At 49.5% G+C, this 23,431-nt stretch overlaps 1 protein-coding gene across 1 annotated transcript; it reads right to left on the bottom strand.

The window, feature by feature from the left end:
- Nucleotides 1-534: 534 nt before the first annotated feature.
- Nucleotides 535-22,841, bottom strand: DHRS11 (dehydrogenase/reductase 11). The gene is made up of 7 exons (XM_085240891.1): nucleotides 22,636-22,841; nucleotides 11,346-11,555; nucleotides 5,491-5,585; nucleotides 5,116-5,245; nucleotides 4,847-4,939; nucleotides 3,867-3,932; nucleotides 535-2,865 (listed from the first exon to the last, which is right to left on the bottom strand). Exons 1-7 carry the CDS (start codon nucleotides 22,765-22,767, stop codon nucleotides 2,824-2,826), a joined length of 768 nt encoding a protein of 255 aa, XP_085097017.1. The 5' UTR covers nucleotides 22,768-22,841; the 3' UTR covers nucleotides 535-2,823.
- Nucleotides 22,842-23,431: the final 590 nt, after the last annotated feature.

The following is a 23,431-nucleotide window of genomic DNA, read 5'->3' as shown; positions in this document are numbered from 1 at the left end:
CAATCCAGGAAGAAGGCTCGAGGTGCCACCAGGTCACAGGAGGCAGAAAGGCCCAGCACCCGATGCCAAACCCCTCTGTGTGCTGCACTTCACATGGGAAAGCAGCCAGAGGCAGGAAGTCATCCGGCAGAAAAAAAAATCATCCCCCAAGATCTCATTTGAAACGGAAAAACATAATAGATACCATTTCAAGGACGAGATGTTTTAAAGATGTGCAAATGTTACAAACACTCATGGAGAAAAAACACTTCCAGGGCTGCAGGTCAGCCAAGTTGCATCTGCAAGGAGTGACTGTCCACACTGGCCCCTTTTCAAGGCCTTACATCTGCAGAGCAGAAAGATAAGCCAGGTCTTGTCTCAGCCATTCATTTCAACAGCTGTTGAATTTCGCACACAGTTACAGCCACAATCCAGCCATTTCAACAGTGCTTCCCACAGCCTTGCCCTTTTTTTTTTTTTCTGCTAATTTCTCAACTCTTTCTTTTTTGACCCTCAGATTCTAGTTCAGCTGTCTTTTCTTTAAAAAAACAAAACAAAACAAAACAGTGCACACTGCACTGATTTAAACAAGCTCTTGTGAAAGAAAACCTATGGAAAACACTCAGAGTTTTCATATTAAGTATAGCTGAACATCACAGTTTGGGGTTGGACCTTCCTTAGCAAAAGGCCTTTGGATTTTGCACCACAGCAGCATAGAGGCTGAAGAGCTTTTCCAGCTGGCACAGGCTTTCTCCACTGCACTGAGCATCACTGGCTGTGTGCAGACCTGGACTGGCTGCCCTTGCAGGACACAGTCTAACTCGGTGCTGCAGGTGAAAGTCAGCTCTGTACCAAGAACCTACACAGAGCCACCGCCTCAGCTACGTGGAGGAGGGCAGTGCATCAGCGTAGTGCAAGACTTTGCCACAGGGCATGAATTTCACTCAGAGTAAATTAAAAGGCCAAATCCAGACACAAGGTTACATGTACTTACTAGCAGAAACTCGTGAGGGACAGAACACACCATGAGAGTGTATTTATAAAATGGAAAGAACAGGGCCAAATGGCCTTTGTTTTTGCCATTACGAAGGAATGCTTTACCACTTTTCCCCTTATAGCCTTCCATGCTTGCTCACCTTTGGCACAAGGAATTCTATGTATCACGAGATTTAATTAATAATAATACTTCATATCAACACTCAGCACTTACATAGCGCTTCTCATATTCAAAGTGCTTTACAAAACAGCTTGTGAGTCCTCACAACACCCCTGTGAGGTAGGTAAGTATTATTATCCCCATTTTACAGATGGGTCAACTGAGGCAGAGAGGTAAAGCGACTTGCCCAAGGTTATACGGGGAGTTGAAATTCACGACATAGTGGTCTGGTTCTGGTCTCCCTTATGGTGGTGTAACACAAACGAACTCCCACAGAGCTACACTGGCATAAGCAAAACAATCCAAACCAAGTTTCTCTGGCTCTCAGTCCTCTACTCAAATCAACTGATCATACCCACTCCACCTACAACAAGGTGTTCACCTGCTGAAGTACTAGAGGAAATCCAAAGTGCAGCAGGAGAGAGACTGCAGTCTTAAGGCAACATGCACGTTAACAGCGCCAAATCAAGTTGGGCTCCATGCAGGTATGTTTCTGCCACACTGTAAGAGTAAATAAAACAACTGAAGTCATTTCCAGCTGTGCACGTACCAGCCAGGGGGCTAACTCCCCCCTCCCTCGACTTAGAGGAAACCCAGAGCAAAACAATGGGGCCACACCAGCATAGAACCAGTAGATCCAAAGCAGACTTTTCACCTACTGCTTTGTAGGCAAGTGCCCCTATTAATATCTTTTCATTTTGGACAGCTTCAGCGTGGTTCATTTCACTCTCTCTCTCTCTGAGTTTGTATCTCTGCATATAAACAAAATTCCAATATTTCCAACTTAAGAGTGATCAGCATTTAAACAGCATCATACATCTTTCAAAGACCGATCAGTACTTCCAAAAAGCGTCAATGCATGCAAATATCAAACATACAGAAAACCAACAAGAGTGCTGGGAGATGATACCAAGGATAAAGGTGGTCACAAGACAGCACATTTAATTTTTATTAAAAATACCAAACAACTCACTCTTACTGTACCTATGCCACTTAGAAGATCATTCTAACCTGCAAAAAATACAGGTTCTTTTCCCAAAACTATTTACCTACTTACCTAGAAAGAAAGAAACAGCAAGCACACACATTTACACCTCCTCAAACTTGGCAGGCACAATTCATATGAATGCAAAAGGAGGGTGTGGGGAGGCAGGGTGAGTTTGTACATTGGCTATAGGGCAGTGGGATATGACAGAAGAAAATATCACATCCATCGTTACCAAAGAAGCATCAAAATGATGAGAAGAAACGTAAAAATTAAATGGATGACATCCACCAGAAATCTCAAACCCTAAGCACATGGAAGCTGGCAAACACCTTGTGCCACTTCACCTATGTCCAGACATCAAATAAAATCAAACCAACCTTGAAAAGAAAGCAAAAAGAAGAATAAGCCAGCCTGGAGACAATCTTCCAGAAACCACTTCCCTGCATTATTTTCAAATACATTTTACTCTGACTCAGTTTCCAAAAGGAGTAGGGAGAAAGAGACCCACTACTCTCTATCTTTTTTTTTAAAACTGGCTCCGTACCAGTACCAGCTGAGAGAGAGGGAGAGAAAAATAATTCTTCAAACACGATCCTTGGTACTTGAATAAAATGTTGCTAGCCAGCTGATGAAACCCCACATTGCCAGAGGGTTCCAAATGGAGTGGATACACGGTGCTGCTCACAGTCTTCTTCATTTGCTATGATATCTGTTCCGTGGGCCTCATCTGTATATCTCCAATCTAGAAGAGACCAGCACATGATTTTGCTGCAGCACTGACATATTTTAAACCTTGCACTGTGTACTCGCATGTGTACTGTTACTGTGGTAAGCTGCACACAAAGGAAGTTCCTGCAACTAAAAATAAGGCTGTTTAGCTGAGATACTATAAAGAAATAAAAGTGAATGTAACTTTTTTGCCTATAGCAGGAAGGAAAAAAAAGCAAAAATGCACAGAAAAGAGTATGAGATGATACTGAACTATAAAAGTTTATAATCAAGTCTTAAGCATGGACCTGCTCAGAGAATGAAACAGAGGCACTGCTTTTACCTCTCCACATCAGCCCCCAGGAGAACCTTTCATGCTCTTAAGGCAAGAAGGCCAGCTTCACTAGAGACAGGACCCTTCAGCTTCTGTGCTTCTAGACTGATCTAACGTCAAGATGGTTGCACCTTGCTCCAAAGGAGCAGAAATCATACTATGGATTTGCTAAGCATCTCGTGATCAAAGTTTGCTTTTGCAACAGCAACTCAGTCAACACCCTAAACTTTGACACCGTTCTTTCCTCCTCCTGGTTCCAGCTCAAAGCTGGTCACTTATTTCTTGTTTCCCAGGAAAGAAGTCCCTCTGGCAGCAAAAGCACCTTGGCAGGATCCAGCCCAACACATTTGGCAACTGGCAGAACCTAAACCAGCTGTAAGACAGTCAGCAAATCTCAGATGGCACTGTCCAGAAGGGACAAGACATGCCTGTATTCCTCCCACTCCCCCTGCTTTGCACAATCCTTCTCTGCACTCAGAGCAATCCTGGATGGATACATGGGTGTGGGTGGCCTGAGCAGCGTGGTCCCAAAGCTGCTAGAAGGGAACTGTAAACAAATGTGATTACTACTAATCCCCAGCTCCACTAAGCACACAGCTGACATGGCAGCTGCAATACTGATTAGCAAATATCAGGGCACCAGTTACTCTTTCCTCCTTTAAATACCTACAGCAGAGTCCTTAAACTCAACCACAGCTTACCTGTACATGAGGTGGGGCACTGAGGACATATATGACAGCATTAGCCATATCTTCAGCTTTGAGACACTGGGAAGACAGAGAAAAGAATCTAAGACAAAGAACACATTAGGAAAAATTAACCATAAAATCACACTCCCTTCATAACCATCAATAACAAGTTTCAACAGTGTCACTGGAGCATATCAAAAAAGATGGAAGCAAGCAGAATAAAAGTAATCCATTAAAAAATTGATAAAGGAAGTGTCTGGTGCTGATCTTTCTGTTTGATATGAATAAGCATTGCAAAATGCTTTGAGGTGTCTGCTAGATCTAAGATTCTCAAGTGCTGGGCAGAAAAACATAGGAAGACAATGCCTCTCTAAGAAGCTGAGAAGACATACCTGTACGTATGTGTCACATATATGTGACATGTGTCTCTGTACAATCAGACAAAGAGCAAATGAGCAGCTGCTCAGCAGAAGAGGGCACTATGGGGATGGGTAGAAGAGCTATACTGGCTTACAGTGTGGCTAAGCAACTCGCCAAACTATTGGCACAGTAGCTCTGCCAGCTCAAGCACTGCCATCCTTACAAAAAAAATTCCAGAGAAGAGCAAGAAATCCTAGGACAGCTGCTTGCAGTACAACACACACTTCTTGCCCATCCTTGTTCAGACATGTTTGTGTATTGTATTTTCTCTTTAATAAAGAAGTCACAGCCTGCAAAATTTCAAAGCTGACTGATAATTTATTTACAGGTACATCAAAGTAAGAAAAAATACAGAGAATGAGAAACTAAACCTGAACGAGAATTTGCACAATGTTTAAATATGATTGCAATATCTGAGATCTGAGTGCCAAGACTTGACTTGGAGGATGCTGACTATTCTGGAAAGCATTATGCATTCTGCAGAAATAGCATCTTGTGCAATTAGCCAGGAGAAAGATTGTTAAACTACGATCAGAGCCACTTCTCTCTGTTCCCATATCTCCATGTCCTACCCGAATGCTCTCATAGGTTGCAGCAGCTCTCTCAGGGTCATTATCATGAAGCTTAAAAGCAAATCCCGTTTCTACCAGTCCCGGAGATATACACTGGAAAAGAGCAGAGCACATCCTAATAGGATTTGTAATTCTCCTTCAGTAAAAGAAAAACCAAAAACAAACTAAAAAGAACAAAAGCAAAAACCCCAGACCTCTGCCCCACAAAACTTCCCAGCTCTCTGCCACCCACAAAGCCAGCAGAGAGGGAGAACCCTCCCAGTACTCACTGTAGCTCGTATATGAGTCTTTGCTTCTCTGAGTTCTTGCCTCAGCCCCTCTGTGAGTGCTGTGACCGCATACTTGGTGGCACTGTAAAAATGCACCACTGACTGTGGCACAACGCTGTGACCATTCATGCTAAGGAGAGAGCAGAAAGGAGAGTGCTGAGGAGGGAGATACGCAGTCTTGAGAAAGAAACAACAGCATATTCGGTCTTTGCTGTATTTAGACAAGCAGAGGTTCAAAAAAATGTTTGGAAAAATCAGCCATCATGATCCCAAGAAACCCCTCACACCCCTGAGCGCCCATCAGCCCACCTAGAAAGGTGAAAGCTCCTCTGCTCTAATCCCACATGGCAGATCCTGCATTCCCACCCTGTGTACCTGTTAATGTTAATAATATGACCGTCATCGATGCTTCTCTCCTTCATGGACTGATAGGCCTCTCGGGTGCAGATGCTTACAGCCATCACATTGACCTGAGGGACAAGAGAAGTGGAGACTAAGACCAGCAGCCCAGGCCCTGTGAGCCTCCCACCAAGACCTCCTCACAGCAAAGATCAGCCTGCAGCAAAGCTGCACCAATGCAGCCCTGTCCTGCACAGCTCATACGTTAGTGCAGTCACATCCACAAGTCCCAGTGCATAGCATGTCCTAGTAGCACCAACAGAGGAGGGAACTGCACCTACACAGACCTCACTGCACACACACACCCCCACAGCCCACATTATATTCCAACTGTGCTAAGGGCTGCAATAATAAAGGGTTTGGGTAGGAGAGGCACAGAGGTCCTGTTTTGTGAGACAGACCTTGGCCTTTGCCAAAAACAAATAGATTTTATAGTTTTATGGGCAAGTGTGAGGGCTGTGTGCAAGGTAAGAGAGCCCCAAACACCCCACAGTCAGCAGTCCTTCCAGGAGACAAAATTATCTCATACAGCACTGAGCACACCAGGATTTGGAGAGCCGATAGGACGCTAGCAGTGGGTAATTAGGTCAGCTAGTTAAAGTGGAAATCCCCAGATAGCGCCTTGTCAGGGAGCCAGGCACTCTTAGGCACTGCAAACTACATGGCCAAAGAGCTTCCCATGCACAAATGAAGCCAAGGATCATCGTGTGGTTCTGAGGAGGGCTCAAGGGGTCTAGGAACCCTTGAGATATGAAAGCCACTGATCTGCCATGCTGTTTGCTGACATCCTCCTCCACTGGGTAAACCAAGGAAAGAAGGAAAAGGTGATGTATCCTTTAGCACACAACCCACAGCTTTCTAAGTACTTGCTCTTTGAACCACCACTGCCCAGCATGATGTGGTTTCAATTATACTAAAGTCACATCACCCCTGCAAAGTGCCACCTTTAGAGCACAGATTGACAATTTGCTGGCTATAAAACACACACTCAAAGTTTCCAGGAAAGTAGAGATACGGAAATTCCCCCACCTGCAATACAAGAGCACCAAGCACCCACAGGTATGTGTGAGACCAATGAGCAAGCCATGTCAGCAGCAGTGCTAACTGCTCAAGTTTATAGTGCTTTATGTTCAAAAGAGTGGCCAAAAGGTGGAAAGTATTTGCTGAAGCCCTCTAGAAAGGATGAAACCATTTCAGTGCAGGACACGCTGGCAGGCCCTACCTAATGGCATGTCACTTTTTAACCAAGCAAGCAGGCCAGGCAAGTTTAAAAGCACTACTGTGCACTAAATATCCAGGAAGAAGTAAATTTTTGATGAATCAGAAGTCAGGTGTAACTATAAACGGGAGAAGCAGCGGAAACAAGGTCATGTGGACAGCAAGAGACTGTCTGTCATCTCCATAAAACTTAGAAACAAAAACTGGGGAGGGCTAGAAGTTGGGAACACAAAAGGATAAAAATGCAGTCACAGGAGAATAACATTACTCGGGAGACTAGAAAGCAAAAGGCAAAAAGAGATGGATTTCAGAGGGGTGATTACTGAGCAGCACACTGGAAGGATGACTGGGGACAGCTGAAGGATCTTCAGCCATTGCTTTTGTCTTGGTCATTATTTTCTGTTCGTTAACAGAAAATATGCTTACGGGTTTTGGCCTTTGCATAGATAAATAGTATTCTTATCTGATCCCATGTTAACATGGAGTACCCAGGCAACACAGTAAGTGAAGTAATCACCCTAATCCAAGTGCACTTTGGTTGAGCACACAGTCACTGCCAGATATCTCAGCCATTGTACCTGGAACCATAGAGATAATTCCCCAGCACCAGGTTGAAGATTTACCTTGGCTGTGCAAGGAAGAAACAGAATCACAACTTTGCAGACATGTCTGCAGAAGCAGCACCTCAGCACTGGAGCAAAGCCCAGAACAGGCAGGGCACTTGAAATCTTGTGGATTTCACAGTAAAAGTCAAGGAGAGTGGGAGTAAGCTGCTCCAGTCTCATACATCAACCGAGTGGAGAGCCAACTTCGAGCATTGTAAAATAAAAAGTAATTTTAACCCAAGATCTCTCCTCTTTGCTTTCCTCTCTGCCTCAGTGCAGTGCATCGCTGCTGCAGTCACTGCCCGCTCCACTCCATCTCCATGGGCCACTAGAGGGTAACATCAGCCTGACAGCAGGATGGAGCCAGGCTGCAGCACAGTGACTCACACCCAGCGATGCTTCCTTGCGTGGGCAGTTACAACATTTTGACAACTACTGGCAAAGCAAGATACTAATCAACAGCCACATGGGAAAGGCCAGAGCCCACACGGTAAGACACCGCAGTGACACAAAACAACCAGCTGGAAGGCAGCTCTTCTCCTGAAAGCACCCACAGGATTTCGGGATCCCTATCCCACTTCAAAACATAGAGCAGGCAACTCAGGAACATAAAAATATGCCTGGAAAATGAGCAGGCTCTATGGCTACATCAATTCTAGAAAACAATTGAAAGGCTTTTTGTTGCAAATATCTGCACAAGACATTTTTCAGCACGTTTCTATTTTAAGAACAATAAGTTCAAAGGTCTCTTGGAAAAGATGGTCAATACATCTGCACTCTGAGTTCACACATGCTGCACAAAGCAGGTCTGCAACCATGGCATGTGTTTGCCAATGCAACAGAAACAATAAGGGCACGTTGTAGTAATTAATGAGTTCCCATTGTCAGCCTGGGAGAACATAAAGGATTCAATCTCTGGAGGTGCTGAGCACTTTGCTTCCCAGAATCGGTGTTTTTTAAGATATCAAACTGAGCATCCCAGCTCCTAAGCACACACACAAATGCAGGTTACAGAACACACATCCATGCACAGATGGTACATAAAAGCAAGAAGAACAGAGCCTCACTGGCCAGTGAATAATGCCAAGAATCAAACCCATTCAGTGCCTTCAGCGATGGGAGGATGTGTGCTGCAGTCCTTTGTGCTTGGAACAGTGCGAGTGGAAAGTTCAGCTTGAATTCCTGGCTATAAAGGTCAGTAGGCAAAACGTGAAGGAGCTGCTCAGATCTCAGAGCCCCAAGTCAGTGTGTACACAGCACGGGATCGGGGACAGCCGGAGGACTTTGCTCCAGCCTGACATAAAGCACAGGCTCACAAACAAGTGGAGAGAAAAGAGGGGGAAGCTGTAAATCAAAAGATGAAGGGCTCAGAACCACGTCTGAGATAAAATGCTCCCTTTCTTGCACACACAGACTCTGCTATCTGACAGCACAGCGCTCAGCACTGCTCAGCAGCAGTGGGAACGTGATTTTCCTAACTTGAGGTTCCTGCAGACCAAAAAGAATAAACTCCTGGAGATTATTCCCTTTAGAACAAATACCAGACAATAAGGAACTGGAACATTAAAGAAGAGGAATAAGTAAATAAGAACACAACTTCAACTGCTAGATGTATACTGAGAGAGGAGCCTGGAAAAGAGACAGCCAGCCTCAAAGCTCATAAAAAATGCATGGAAAGAAAAATCAATTTAACAAAAAGAAAAAAAAATGCCTTTAATTTAAAGCCCTAATGCCTCCCAAATCAATGCGTTGATGGCTGTTTAGAAACTTTCCCCATCTTGCAGCCCAGCAGCACACAGAAGCTCTCCAGCTACATTTCTAAGCACGCTGCTCGCTAACACCTTTCTCCAGAAACCACCCTTGGAAGAAGCCTCCCTGCTCCTGGTCAGCAGCTCGTGAAAGGTGCTGGCAGCTTTCCCCCGTTCTGACCCTGAAATCTGCAGAGCACACAGAAGAAATGGATGTGGTGAGCTCTCCCCCGGGCTGGCGTTTGCAGCAGGGAGAGTTGTTGGTGCAAATCCGTCCTCCCCAGACCCTGCTGCCACCCCAGGGACCAGTACATGAAGCTTAGGTGTCCCAGCCTATTCCCTAGGCTAAAACAGCAAGAGCAATTTTGTCAAGCGAGTGAGTGCAGACAAAGCGGTGCACATCACCTCTGGGAATAGAACATACCCCCAGCCTAGATTCCTAACCTGCCCCCAGGGATCTGAAACCTTGCCTCTCTCCTGCCACATCACCCATCATCACAAAGCAGCTCCGAAGGGCACACACAGCAGTGCCCACAAGGAGGAGGACCCCACAGGTTCTCAAATCCCACTTCTGGCCACCACAAATACCAGCACGGAGCGTATCCTACAGGGTGATCCCCTTCCGAATCCTCGCTCCTGAAAATTAGTGGGAGATGAGACGAAGGGAGTGCTCCCAGCTGAGCTCCAGGAATGGAGCACAGAGAGAAGGCAGCAGACAAGTGCCTCATCCCTGCTTCAGCCTGCCCACTTCAGAAAGAACAAAAGGTCAGAAGAACAAAGGAAAGGGAGCATGAGTGACACAAAGCAACACGCTGAAGCTTCCAGACAAGACAGAATGACAGCAACCAGGACAAGGTGCAGGCGACCCACAGGGCCAGGCTCGCAGCAAAACAACGCTGGGAAGTGCCCTGCTTTATTCCAACTCAGCCTCAGCTACACTTCACTTAATTTTCTTTAAAGATTCCACGGCAACTGGGAGCAGGGAGATGCGTCGGTGCAGTGACCCGGGCTGGGCAACCCACAAAAGCCTGGCTGGGCAGACAAAGCCAAGCAGAGCCTGCTTTGGCTGCAATCGCAGCAGTGAGCAGAGCAGCCAACATCCTAACAAGAACTTAATTAGACAGAATACAGCAGCTCTCACTCTGGCAGCAGGAGTCTGAGGCCTCTGTGTGCCTGTTCTGCTTTACACAGCCCCTGGAACTGCATGGCCATGGAAGGCCACCAGCTGCCATGGGGCAGACAGATCCAGGCTGGCTCTGCTGTCAGACACAGGGGCCCCAAGCCTGTAACTTCTAACAACTTTTCAAACAGACATCTTTTTCCTTCACTACAATATTGCTGCTACAAAGACACTGTGGTTTACTCAAAGGCACAAGTACAAATCCTATTCCCCGTGAAGATGATGCTTTCACATACAAAAATATGGAGCATACAAGGGGAAACCTACCTAAAGCAGCTGCAAGGCAACAGCACACAAACATGCACATGTCCCACAGCTGTGGATGCCAGGTGTGTGCAGAGAAGGGCTGCCCCACAGTGACAAGTCCCAAAAGAATGCACGGGAGCACCTCAGGGCAGCAACGCCCTGAGAGAAGTGCTGCCTGTGAATGGCACGAGCAATTTGCACTGTTTCTCTGTTTGGCAGATGAAATGGGTTTGCTGGTATTGAGCTTTAACCAGATTACAGGCAGAAAATGAAGCTTCAAAGACAAAAGCATTACAGCTTTTTAAGCCAAAAGGAATCTGCCTGTTTTAAAACCCATTGCTAAAACTAACAGGATTAGCTACAAAAGCCAGTGTTTGGTATTCAATTTCCTATTCTGAAGGGAAAAAAAAGCCAGGCTCATCACTTTGTAGAAAGACACTGATCTAAAGGAAAAATGCTACTGAAGGTATTGAATATTTTCATGCTCCAGGGTGAAGGCGTGTGGCTCAGCAGTACATGATGCCTTTCCACTTCCTGCCTAGCCAGCACAAAGCCATGTCAGGGCCAGAGGGGGAGTGGTCCTCAGCTCCATGCCCAAAACAGATGGGCACAACGGTGCTGGTGAATGAAAGAAAATAATCTATGCAATCTAGATAAGTTGAGCATAGTTTAAACAAGTGGAAAGTCAATGGGAAAGCGATCCCATTAAAAAATAAAAAATAGAAATGTGAAAAAATATTTTCTGGTCCCTCATCTACTTCCCGCCTACGGCTGTGTTTGGGGATCCCAGGCCACTGCTCACACACAGCTCCTGCTCTCCACAGCACTACTCACGTCTATCATTGTCCGCCAGCCCTCTGTCTTCCCTGAGAGCAGAGGCTCCGGGCGCGCCAGCCCCGCGTTGTTGATGCACACATCAACTCCCTGGTGAAGGGTCTTGATGGCAGAGAACATGGACAGGATCTCCTCTTCGTTGGAGAGATCACACTTGTATGGGATGAGGGTCCCAGGGTAGCCGGCACTCTGGCATTCAGCTGCCAATTTCTGAGGAAGAGAGAAAGGAAGAAAACATCCATCAGCTTTCTCTGTTTGGGGATAGGCCCAGGAGAGCAGAGCTGCTTGGAAGCAAAGCAGAGGTGACTTCTGCTTGGAAGCAGTACTGTGATTATGTACTTGTATGAGAGCAGTACCAAAGAACTGCAAACGGTACCGAGGCACAATGTTTGCAGCACATCCAAGCACGGCACACCATGAGCCTCACAGTGCAATGGAAACAACAGGGGCTAGAGTTTATTCCTGGAACCTCTGAGGGCTGCAAGCTCAGCCTGATGCAGCCTCCCCCGTGGCCTGTAATGCTGCAGGAGGTGTGTGGTGGCCTCAGCAACAGAGCTCAGTCTATTACAAATGGATGTTTGTAGACTGTAGCTTTGCATTGGCTTTAATGTGTTAACCTATTTCTTTCAAAGAAGGAACACTCTTGTGCTGCCCACTGTGCTAAGCCATACAGCTGGAGGTGAGCAAGTGCTGGCAAACCACCAGTAAATGCTGCTGTGGGACCGGGCTGACATGCTGCAGGGCTGTCACACCGCCGAGGGGATGAAGGACATGGCAACCACATGCCCCGCAATTCCTCATCAGCCATTACCGACAGTTATCCCAAGCCTCCAGATCTCGTATCAGATATAAAGCAAACGAAAGGCCGAGCACCGCTGACAGCCCCATGCTAACGATGCAGCCAAACCCTCCACACGATGCCCCTTTCCCCTGATGCTAACGAGAAGCAGCATCTCAGCTCTGATGTGTCACAGCAGAGACTGTGACAGCTTCCAGCACGGCGGGGCCACGTGATGTCTGGGATCCACAGAGATGGACTCCGGCTACAAACGTCCACTGCGTCACTCAAACTGCACCGCCCGCAGCACTGTCCCCAATGTGACATCTCAGTGGGTGCAATGAAGCTCTGCTGCTGGAGGGGCTGTGCGGCTCCTCCCCGCCTGACGAGGTGCCTGCAACCCGCTGTGCCCACCGGAGCGAGGCCGGGCCCAGGCCTGTGTGCTGCAAGGTGCGGGGCCAGAGCGATACCCAGATACCCAGACAAACATCAGACAAAGGAAATAACAACATGGAACGTGAGAGAAACTGGAAGGGAAGAAAAATCAGACTGGCATCGGTTCACTCTGAGGCAGGATGGCAAGTTGGTCACCATGTCCAAAAGGGGGGGAAATCCACCTGCAGATCGGGACCTGACTCCCAGCATTGAGCCCTGAAATGTTCTCTTGACCGCAGCCCTTCCAGAGGCTCTTTTTGGTGATCAGCTCCTCACAGCAAAGTTTTACCCACACCACTCTCCCTCTCAGCATCCAGAACACATTGCCTCAGAGCAATGAAGACACAAAGAGCTCTGCTTGGTAAATGATTTTCAACCTTTCTCAATCCCTAAGACCAAGGCAGAGGTGATGCAAGCTCCTGACTACAAGTTTAAGCCCCTCTGGTTTGCCATGCTCAGCGTTCAGCAGCAGATTGCAGGTTTCCACAGATCTCAGACCACAAGCTGAAACCGTCCTGAGCCTAAATACCTTCTCCTGCAGCCACAGCCCCTCTGGTACAGCTCAGTGCAGGCAATGCAGCAGCACAGGAATTATTACTGCTGTCACAGCATCAAGCCAGGAGAGGACAGGCACAACGAGTTCAGCCGGAGATCGATGCATCCCAACAGCATCTTGCTCTCAGGAGAGCTCCACTGCAGCTGAGCTCAGCAATATTTCTGCCCAACAGAGAACAAAGGTGCCCCCAGGACCAAACCAACCCTGCACTCTCTCAGGGCTGGTTTCACCTTGCCGTGTGTGCAATCTTGTTGGCTATGTGCTGGTCACGTCTGAAAAAAATATATGTATTTTTAAAGATCAAAGCGCACCCTTTAGAAAACAGTTTGGGAAAAATCTGCAAGAGTGACATTTAGGAAATTATAAGCAGAATGAAGGGCTGCTGGAGGATGCTGAAAGTACTGCAGGGATAAGGCCTTGCTCCTGCAAACTTACAGGTGGGAAAAACAGGGCAAGGCTGCCCTCCCTCACATCCTTCATAACCTTCAGGTGAGACAGAGAGCAGCCAAACCCAGCCCTGCTGCACCCCCCTCCTCCCCAAGTCACAGCAATGATTTTAAAAGATAAATACAAGCACGAGGAATCCAAGCGAACCCCCTGTGAGAGGACTTGTGCCAGGGGAGCTGGCTGGAAGGAGACAGAGCCCAGGGACACAGCCGGGGAAGGCCAGACAAGCTCATGTGCGGCCCAGAGGGAGCTGCCATGTTCAATATCTCCGTTTCCATGTTCAGCTGTCACTTTCTGCTACTCGGTGCAGCTCTCAGAACAACTCCTGGACGGAGGCAGGAGGGGCCCATACACCACATGCCATAGTACGGAGGCATGCAAAGGAGCTGCTAGCCATCCTGCACACCTCTCCTCAGCTCAGGGCTCAGATACACCACCAGAAAGCTCTGTCTGACACCCAGCAAGGCTCCCCTGCCACCACCAACCACAGAAAGCTGTCTACAAACAGCTCCCCAGACCCTGCTTTTCCTGCATGGTTTCTCGCCGCCTCAAATGGGAATCAGCACGGATCCTTTCATCTCTCAGGCTGCACTCATGCTAACAAATTCCCTTTGAAAACGAAGCGCTGAGCAGCGCTGACACCAGGCTGAGCTGAACGTGCTGCACACATCTCCAGATAAAGCCATCACAGGCGCTTCAAAGGAACATCAACCACAGCTCAGTTCGTAGACACACGTAAAGGCAGTCTCTTAATTAGGGAGCCTGCAGATTTATTTTTTTTTCCAGAGCAACAGTTAAGCCCCTCAATGAATGCTCGTTCCACTTAAAGAAAAGTCACATGTGCAAAGAAGAAATAAAAGCTGCTTTCCTAGATTTCAGTAGCAACTTGAGAGCGATGTGTATCACAGCACCAACCCAGCCCAGAGCCAGCACCTCTATCAGCTCCGCACCACGCCACTTCCACCTGCTTGGAGATGGGGCTGCTGGCACTGCTCAGCCAAAAATGAGACAACAAAGGAATAATAATTACAGCCCAGGTTACAACATTTAACTGAGAGTCACTCATTACCACTGATGCTAGCCCCGTAATTCTGGTGCACATACAGCTCCAGGTAGTGTTCGTGGAGTTTCAAGCTAGCTGGGGAAGATCAGCTTCTGCTCTGGGCATCTAAATTGCTGGTGAGGACCAGTGAGCCAAAATGGCAGCATGCACACGAGATGCACAGGCCACAATGCACCTCCTGCTCACAGCCCAATTTCTCCATTGACACCACCGTGATTTATCTCAATCCTCAGCAACACTGAACGAAGGAATGAGCAAATGAAAAAGGCACCCAACACCTACACTCAAGTGGGACAGAGAAGAATCCCTGGTCGTGACGTTTACCACACATTATTTAGCTGTCTACTTTTGAAGGGCTGAAAGGATGCCTCACACTTAATGGATGATTTCCAAACATCAGGACTCGGTTTGTTCTTCCAAGAGTTAACACTCTTTGTGCACAAGACATTTACAGAGGGCACAGCACCATGCATTTACATTCAGTCCTGGTGACATGGTTCTACAAAACTAATTGATATAAACATTTCAGGGGACTCTTAAGGGGAGGCAAAAAAGAAAAGCGTCACGTCGGGCTTTATTTGGCAAACCATCCTATTAACTTCAGACACATTTAGTTCAGAGAGATTAAAGCCAGCAGAAACCATTAGGTAATTTTTAATCTGACCTGCCATTCATCACAGGTACTTGCATCCTACTGATTTAGCCTATGCTTAAATATGGAGCTGTACCAAGAAACCAAGTGGAAAGAAACTAAAGTCACCCCAATTACATTTGCTATCTAAAGGAAATGAAGGAGAAAAAAAACTAATGAACAGCACCACACTTGTAAAAGAAAGCTGGGGGCTTAAAAATCCTTTCACTTTACTGATTGGCAACTTTGAAGCTTCTTTTAATTAAGTTTTAATACCAGTGCAACAGCGAATAGCACATAAAGCTGGGGTTTATTCCAGCCATTTCCATGGTGAGTTCAGTGACCAAAGGCAAGACTCAGAGCTCAGATTCCTTTCCTGCAAAAGGGAGATAATCGCACTGAGACCCTCCCAAGAGCAGCCGGGGACCTGGGGCTTTTTGTCTGCATGTGATCAGTACCTCAGATTTCTTCCAGCTCCCTTTGTATGGCATCAGGTCCCCAGACAGGGCCTCCACAGGAGTCTCAAAGGACTTTCTAAATGAATAAAACGGTAAAGTGATTCTCCTTACCTCTCTTGAGCTTTAGATCAATGCTTTTTACTTATTGTTTGCAAATTGCTGCTCCTCGGCTCATATCCTCTTCTGTTCCAAAACAAGGCAGAATGGTAGGGATAAGAAAGCATGGAAAATAGGGTTCAAATGGAAAAGCAAACATGCAGAGCTCAGCTGGGGGCACCAGTACGAAGGAGGAAGCACTGGTTTCAGACTGTTTGCCCGAAGTGCATCTGAAGCACAGACTGTTTAATCAGGGAGACTGAATTATTTTTATGCTGCTCCAGAAACTCTCAGCACTGCCAAAGGAAAGAAAAAGCTCAAAACCTGGAGAAAATTGAGGTCCCTCTATTTTTTCGTCCTTCAGCACTCTAAATGTACTTATTTTACAGACCTTGCAAAGACGCAAAGGTAGCACACAAAATCAGCACGTTCCATAAATAATCCCAAGAAAACAGATCCCACTTTATACAAGAGAAGGGAATACAAGCCTGGAAAATGTCTTGAACATCTCTGATCTTCCCTGCTCCCAGAAGTGAGAAACAACACGGATGGGCACCCAGGGTGCAGTGTGCCCTCCATCAGCACCAAGTGACACCTCAGCATCTCATGCTGGATGCTACCCAGGCTCTGCAGCTGGACCTTGTAGCAGCACCTACCTTTGGGTCACACAACAAGCCCGTCCCATGAACACTGTCTCCTGTCCACAGCTAGGACGAGGCCCAAGAGCCATTCAGCTGGCTTCAGCTCAGGAATCTCAGCCAGGTTCCCGGGTAAAGAAGCGTCTGGTTGTGCAGTCATGTCCTCCTCCTGCTATTAGCAGTGCCCCCAGAGGGCTGAGGAGCTGTGCTGCTCTTTCTCCGAGCCCTCTACTGCTCCCTGTACCTTTCAGCAGTTAAGCATTCAAGACATTTTTTCCTAGCTCACTTAATTTTAAATTTCTAGTGTTGCACACACAAGCCAAATCACTGTATTTCCATCACCCTGGAAGCTCCTGTTACCTTAAGTCATTCCAACAATTGCTCCTTACGTCAAGGCTGAAGGCACTTTTTTTTGGTGCTTGCTCAGATCACACTGCTGCAGACGGGAGCGGAGGAGAAGCACTGCCACTACTATGACAGCTCATTAGAGCAATATTCCTCGCTTATTCTGAGCTATGACTATCCTAAAACAAGCATGGTGGGTGCCTGCCCACTTCTCAGCTCCAAAGCACGAACAGCAGGTTCCCATGCAGCCAGGCACGTGGATGTTTTCCTCCCTCAGCGCTCCCACGCCCTCGCAAAGGCTGCAGCTGCTGTCCCACAGCCGCTCCGGCCCTCAGCAGCCCTCGGAGGGGGGCTTAGGGGGAGGTGGGGAGTGGGAAGCTGTGCCTCCCTGCACGCAGAGTGACAGCTCGTGCATCTTGCTGCATCGCCGCCTGCTCCAGCGCACATCGCCAAGGCAACATGCACACACATCGCCGCACCCAGCAGATAACAGCACACATCTCTGTGCTACACGCTTTGTAACCAAATGCATCGCCGCGTTTGTGCAGGAGATGCAGAAGCACCCACAAGGGCAGCAGGTGCCTGTCCACATCTCTGCCACGAGCTCTCCCGGAGCTTTTCTGCTCCCAGCCTTGCTGTCCACACCTGTGGGACACTGAAGCAGCCCCAGACACCCCACAGTGCACTCTGAGCTCCTCACACAGGGATCCAGGCCAGGAAAACCTGAGCACACCCTGCTCCTTTGGGGGGAAAGCAGCCAAGGAATTCTCCAGGGCCTGGCCAAAACTAACCCCTCGCTACCACAAAGCAGCAGCACATCCCTGCTGCGAGAGCCTACAGCCGGCCTCCCACTTTCAGCACTCCGTGGCCCAATTTGTTTTTCAGTTTCCAGCCAGGCAGGACTGGGTGTTTGCCCACACAGCACCGCGAGGACTGGGCAGGAGCTGCGCTCTCCACCTTTATCTGTCTCATCAGCTTCTGCTCTGCACCTGTGTAATCCTGAACGAATCCTCTTCTGAAAAGAAAGATTAGCACATGCTTGCACTGCAGCAGGCCTTCCCTCGCAGGCTCTCCAATATCCCCCAGCAGTAAAATTCAGGTGCAGGTGCTGAGTTGTGACGTGATGAGGATTTACAGCCCAGAGATGAAGGCTCGGGCACACTGCAGCACGAGCAGTGGGGGCAGCGTGGCTGTGGGTGCCACACACTGTGACCGAGAGCCTGCAGGGCCGCCAGCACGACGCCAGGCACCGGGCACAGAGGGATCAGCACGGGCACATCCGCGCCGCTGCTAATCCTGAGCTAAGCCACCAGCCCCAGCAGGGCTGCGGCTGATTCTCAACAGAGAGCAAAGTCTGGTGAGCAGAGCCAGAGCACAGGTCCTGTGCCTCCACTGCCACTCTCATCGCATTTCACGCCATGCAACAAGATTGAGCTTTAAATCCATACAGGACTGACCAGGATGAGCGAGAGATAGCATCGGCTGGGAAATGAGCAGCAGCACTCCTCGCAGGGATGCTGGCAGGAGCTGGGGTCAAATCCTCAGTGCCCCCTTACCTCTGCAGAGCTTTGCCCATTAACAAACCCCAGCGCACAGAACACACAATGAGACAATTCCAAATCACGTTAAGGGGAGGGAGAATTAATGGAAGCAGCTTTAAAGCAACCTTTCCCCCCCACACCTCACAGATGGGGAAAGTCATCAGACAGCTCAGCACTCATCCCCGCTGTGCAGAGCGGCGGTTATGGGATCTCTCATTTTATCAGGAAAGGATCTGGTCAGGGATGAGTGGCGGTGGCAGCACCTGTGAATCACGGTGACCACTACCCCTCCAGAGGCCAAGGAGATTCTGAAGGTCATTCATTCACAAGCAGAATCTGCCTTAGGATTATCCTGCTGAGACCTGCAACCGCTGCCTTAAAAATAACTGAGGGTCCCCTCGCAGATCAGCAGCTCGGCCAGGCCGTGCCAAAGGCCCCTAGGGATGGATGGGACGTGCACAGCTCCGCCTGACCCCCACGGTGCAAGGCCACAGCACAGGACCTGCTGGAACCAGGCAACCTCCTGCCTGGGGACTCACACAACGTAGTGACGTTCCACACTCACCTGCTATGAAACAACTTGGCTTTTACATCAATTGCCTGAAAGCACCACGAGGCCAAGAGCAACCCTCAAAGCCTGGGCCAGAGCCCAGCTGCCGTGCAGTGGCTGCAGGGGACATGTATAGCATCTGTCCCTTCCCCCTCCCACACAGACACCGTGAAGGGTGCCCTCGCCTCCTCAGGGGCCAGGCTGCTCCAGCCTGCAAGCAACAGCTCAGCTTATCAAAGGCTATTTCTTGAGCAAGATCTAACCTTGAGGACGCAGTCCCCGGTTATAAATGTTACCTTTGATCAATAACTGTCACAAATGCATTAGAATCAGTCAGTTAAACCTTGTAATTCAAGCAACATTTATTGCTTCCTGCACAGCTCTATCATCTCCTCAATAACAACAACCACACGATATCCATCTCTAAATCTCTCTGGTGCGCTCCAAAGCAGTGGCAGCCCCACAGCACACAGGGCTTGCTCCCTGCAGGCACAGCTTGTCCCACTGCAGCTCACACCTCCCTGTGCTCCAAAGCACAGGGCACGTCCAGAGCTGCTCTCAGGCCATGAGATGTGGGATGGAGGCACCACCAGTGATGTGCTGCCTTTGGTCCATAGGATGCTGCAGCTCACACTGCAGCCCCAACTGGTGGTTGACAGCACAGCCACCACGGATGGGGAGCAGCTTCATCTGCAAAAAGCTCTGGGCTAATTCATGGAGCATTTAAGCTCGCTTCTGACTTGAAATACACAAAGAAGAGTAGAGAGCACTCCATAAGCCCACATGCCAAGAAGTCTGCGGCAGCTGCTAACAACTCCAGGCTTTGCACTTCGAGCAAGCTTTCAACCCAACTTATCTCCCGGGGTGCAGGAATTTAGTAAAATCATTTTAATTGTATTTCGCTCCTCGAAGTCTGACTGTAGCCCAAGAGCCACCACTGCTGGCCCACACACACCGAGCTGCAGAGCGGCACAATGGGTCAAACAAAGGGCCATTGTGGGGAACCGGCAGGGCTGAGCACTGCGTGAGGGCTGCACAGGGGTCAGCACTGCAGCTCAAACACACAGCCACACAGGGGAAGTGAATTGTCACCATGCCTGCACAGATAATGGGGGTGAACCGAGAGAAAAATAAATCAAACCCAGTTTGGAAAGAAGAGGCAACGCCACAGCACAGTGCTGGGTTCCATCTGAGCTTTCTGTATAGCACAGAACAAGGCTGCTGCACTGCCCGTGAGCCAGAAACAATTCAGAAGTCAAATAAGGAGCACTGGAGTCATGACACAGGCTTAATACCAGAACCACAGCTTTGCAATTCCCTCGTTATCTTGCCTCAAGCCTTTATCTGATTTTCCAAGAGATTAAGAAATCTTGACATAGCATTTATTGCCCATGTTAAGCTCCCCATGAGACTGCATACTCTTTCAGTCGTTTACAGCAGGCTGTAAAGCCACCATGTAGAGTGGTTCCTGCAACCTCTCCTTGAAATGGATGACTCCAGCGCACAGCATTAAAAAAAAACTATTTATGCTCATTGCTACAAAGTGAGCACCATATCCCTGTTCTTCAATATCACTATTTGCACTCCTCCCATCTCAAGATGCCTTGGTTTATTTTTCTGGGTGCACTCTTCCATACATCGCTATTTACAGCGGTATTTAATGAACTATTCAATCTTAAGAGAGCAAAAAGTTCTGTCCTGTAGCACCTACCACTGAGATGCTCCAGCACCCCTTGTGTCCACACCTCACAGCACCAAGCTCTCAGCCCCCCAGCACCACTCTCATCCTCCCATTGCCCTGCAGCCCCTCACCACTCCATCTTGCCCTTTGTGACCAAAGCCCTCCTAGAAGCAGCACATCCTCCTCATCCCACCACAGCTCCTGCCAGGACGCCTTCCTACAACGTGCCAACAAACAGCTTAGAAAACAGTAGCCAGAGGTAACAGATGAGTGTATTTCATGGTTACACGATAACTAATTGAGGGAAAAGAACAATGCTCTTATTTCCATCCTACTGTTCCGTGTGCTCAAAGCCCATCCATGGGCAGCAGCCGACAGGTCAGGCTCCTCCATATTACCCATGCTCTCCGAGATTGTTCATACAAACACGTCCGAAGTCCCAAGTCCTACTGTGGGCTCAAATCTGAGGCCTGAACATCTCTAAAGAGAAAAAATTAGGCGAGGCTCCTGGAGAATACCTTGGTTATCACACACAGATCTCCCAAAGGTGCAGTGAGAAGCCCCACCTGCAGCAGCATGAGGGACGGAGCCGTCCCACTGTGACCTTGGGCCACCCCGAGCTCCAGTCCCATCCAGCAAGCAGCATCTCTGGCATTTTCTTCCTCATTAAGGACACACGCTGCGCATAAATAAAGCCAGAATAGCAACGGAGCAAAACATAGCCCAGACACCTACCAAAACAAATGGCTGCAAACACGAGACTGTCCTGAGAGCCTGGGAGAAAGAACCAACCAGGGCCAGCCACGAGCCTCACTGTTTAAATCAAGCACTTGACAGATGACAGCAGCAAGAGGTGAGCACTCAGTTGCTGCTCAGCACAGCCGTGTACTGAAACAACCCAGAGAGATCATGCATCACATGGCTGAGTTGTGTGCAGCACCGAACCGCTGGGAGATCCCAAGGAAAGCCAACCCAGAGAGCAGCTCAGGAGGTTCTATCAGTACGTTTTATCCTCCCTGCAAGCGGCGTGCATCCTTCTGACTGATGAAGAAGAGAAGTTCTGTTTCGTCAGAGCATTACCATTTTATTCCCACTGGAAGCTTTGTTTCTCGGGGTCTGACCATTCACGGTGTGGTCAGCTGTGCAGAGTGGGACCATCCCAACGGGTCAGGGCAGCAGAAGTGCTGTGTGCACAGAGCAGCCCTGCACTGCTGCCACAGCTCTGCACCGCCTGCAGCTTTCCTCCCCGCAGAGCTGTGTGAGCCCTCCCATGGCCCCATCCGACCCTGAGTTGTCAGATCCCAGTTTCCCATGCAACACAAACAAGCAAAAAAGAAAAGAAACAATCTTAATTAAAAAAAAAAAAAAAAAAAAAAAAAGGCATCAGTACTTCCTTAAACCTCATTGAACAGCACGGATTCATTTGCTTCCCAGCTGGCTTCCACACCCCCTGGACGCACCAGCACGGGATGCAGCCTCCCTGCCCCAGCAGCGCAGCACTGAGCAGAAACGAGCTCAGCTCCGCCTTCATTTGAACAGCAGCGGCAGTTTTGCTCTCGCAGCTGCACAGCGATGCCCACAGGTGCGCCCGAATCGCGGCCGGCCCCGCGGGTCTCCCTCACCCCTACGGCAACACGCGAGCTCTGCGAGGCGGCTCTCGGGATGCTCGCCGGAGGAGTAAAGAACGCGTTAAGGACCGAAGTCTTATTTTAACGTTAACGAAGCGCATTAAATCCTCCGACCGCCGCTTCACGTGTCCTTGAACGCTGCCCGGCCCGGCCCGCTCCCTGCATGGTGAGCCCGCCGGACAGACACGGCTCAGGGAACGGAACCGGCACCGCTGCTCGGGCCGCTCCTACGGCATCGCGACGGGAGCCCGCAGCCCGCAGCGCCCGGCGAGGCACAGCTCCGCCCCCCGCCCCCGTCCGGTCCCGCCGGGAAAGGCCTCGCGGTGAGGCACGGCCGGGGCGCGCGCGGAGCCGCCGATCTCCCCCACCGGGCCCAAGGAAGCTCCGCTATCAGAGCCGCCGCGCCCCTCCCGCAGCCGAACCCCCCGGCCCCGCCCCGGTACCTCGATCTTGTCCACGCTGCGGGCGCACCCCACCACCTTCATGCCGTGCTGTACCAGCGCCCGCGCCACGGCCGCGCCGATGCCCACCGAGGCGCCGGTGACCAACGCCACGCGCCCGGTCCACCGCTCCATGGCCGCGCCGCCGCCGCCGCCACCGCGCACAATGCGCCGCCCGCCGCGCCGCGCGCCACGCCCCTCAGTTTGGCCACGCCCCGCCGACCACGCCCCTCCCTTTAGCCACGCCCCTCCCGCGCGCTGCACGCACCGAGTTCGTCCGGGCTCAGCCGCAGCCGCTCCGCGGTCCGTCGGGGCGCGCAGTGCGGAGCCTTCGGGAACTGCCGAGAAGCAAAAAAGGAAAGCAAACGACGCAGGCGTTACAAAGAAGTCTAAAGAACCCTGAAAAGACACCGCAGCCAGAAGGGCGAGGGCGGTACAAACAAATCACCGCAGCTGCTGAAGAGCCCCGGCCAGCGGCAGCAGAAAGCTGTGCGGTGCCCGAGGACAGCCGGGCTGCGAGCAGCTCCGAGCCCACAAACAGCGCTCAGCTGTGCCGGCCTGCGGGGCACGAGCAGAAAGCGGCTTGCCGGCTGGCAGCAACAGCCACTGCTAACATCTCAGCAGCATCACATTAAAATACAGCAATCCTAGCTTCATAGCTTTTTTTTTCCCCCCCCCCTCATGTTTTATTGCATACCTGATCTCACGGAGGGCCTGGCTGGCCATCAGCTTGGATAAAAAAAAATTATGAAGCTGAAGCCCATACATGAATATATTTCCACATCTCGTTTTCTAGAAC

The sequence above is a fragment of the Meleagris gallopavo genome, chromosome 21 (genome assembly GCF_905368555.1).
Source record: "Meleagris gallopavo chromosome 21, MGAL_WU_HG_1.1, whole genome shotgun sequence".
Classification (NCBI taxonomy): domain Eukaryota; kingdom Metazoa; phylum Chordata; class Aves; order Galliformes; family Phasianidae; genus Meleagris; species Meleagris gallopavo.
The sequence above is the reverse complement of the archived record's forward strand: the minus strand, read 5'-3'. Positions and strand labels throughout refer to the sequence as shown.

Bases quoted from the DNA above. Each gene is read 5' to 3' on its own strand.
- DHRS11 (XM_085240891.1), bottom strand. From the start codon at position 22,767: ATGGAGCGGTGGACCGGGCGCGTGGCGTTGGTCACCGGCGCCTCGGTG. The intron at 3,933-4,846 runs GTAGGACATGGA...CTGTCTTCCCAG, and splicing joins CAACCTATGAGAGCATTCGG to TGTCTCAAAGCTGAAGATAT. The intron at 2,866-3,866 runs GTAAGCTGTGGT...GGTCTCTTCTAG, and splicing joins GTGCCCCACCTCATGTACAG to ATTGGAGATATACAGATGAG.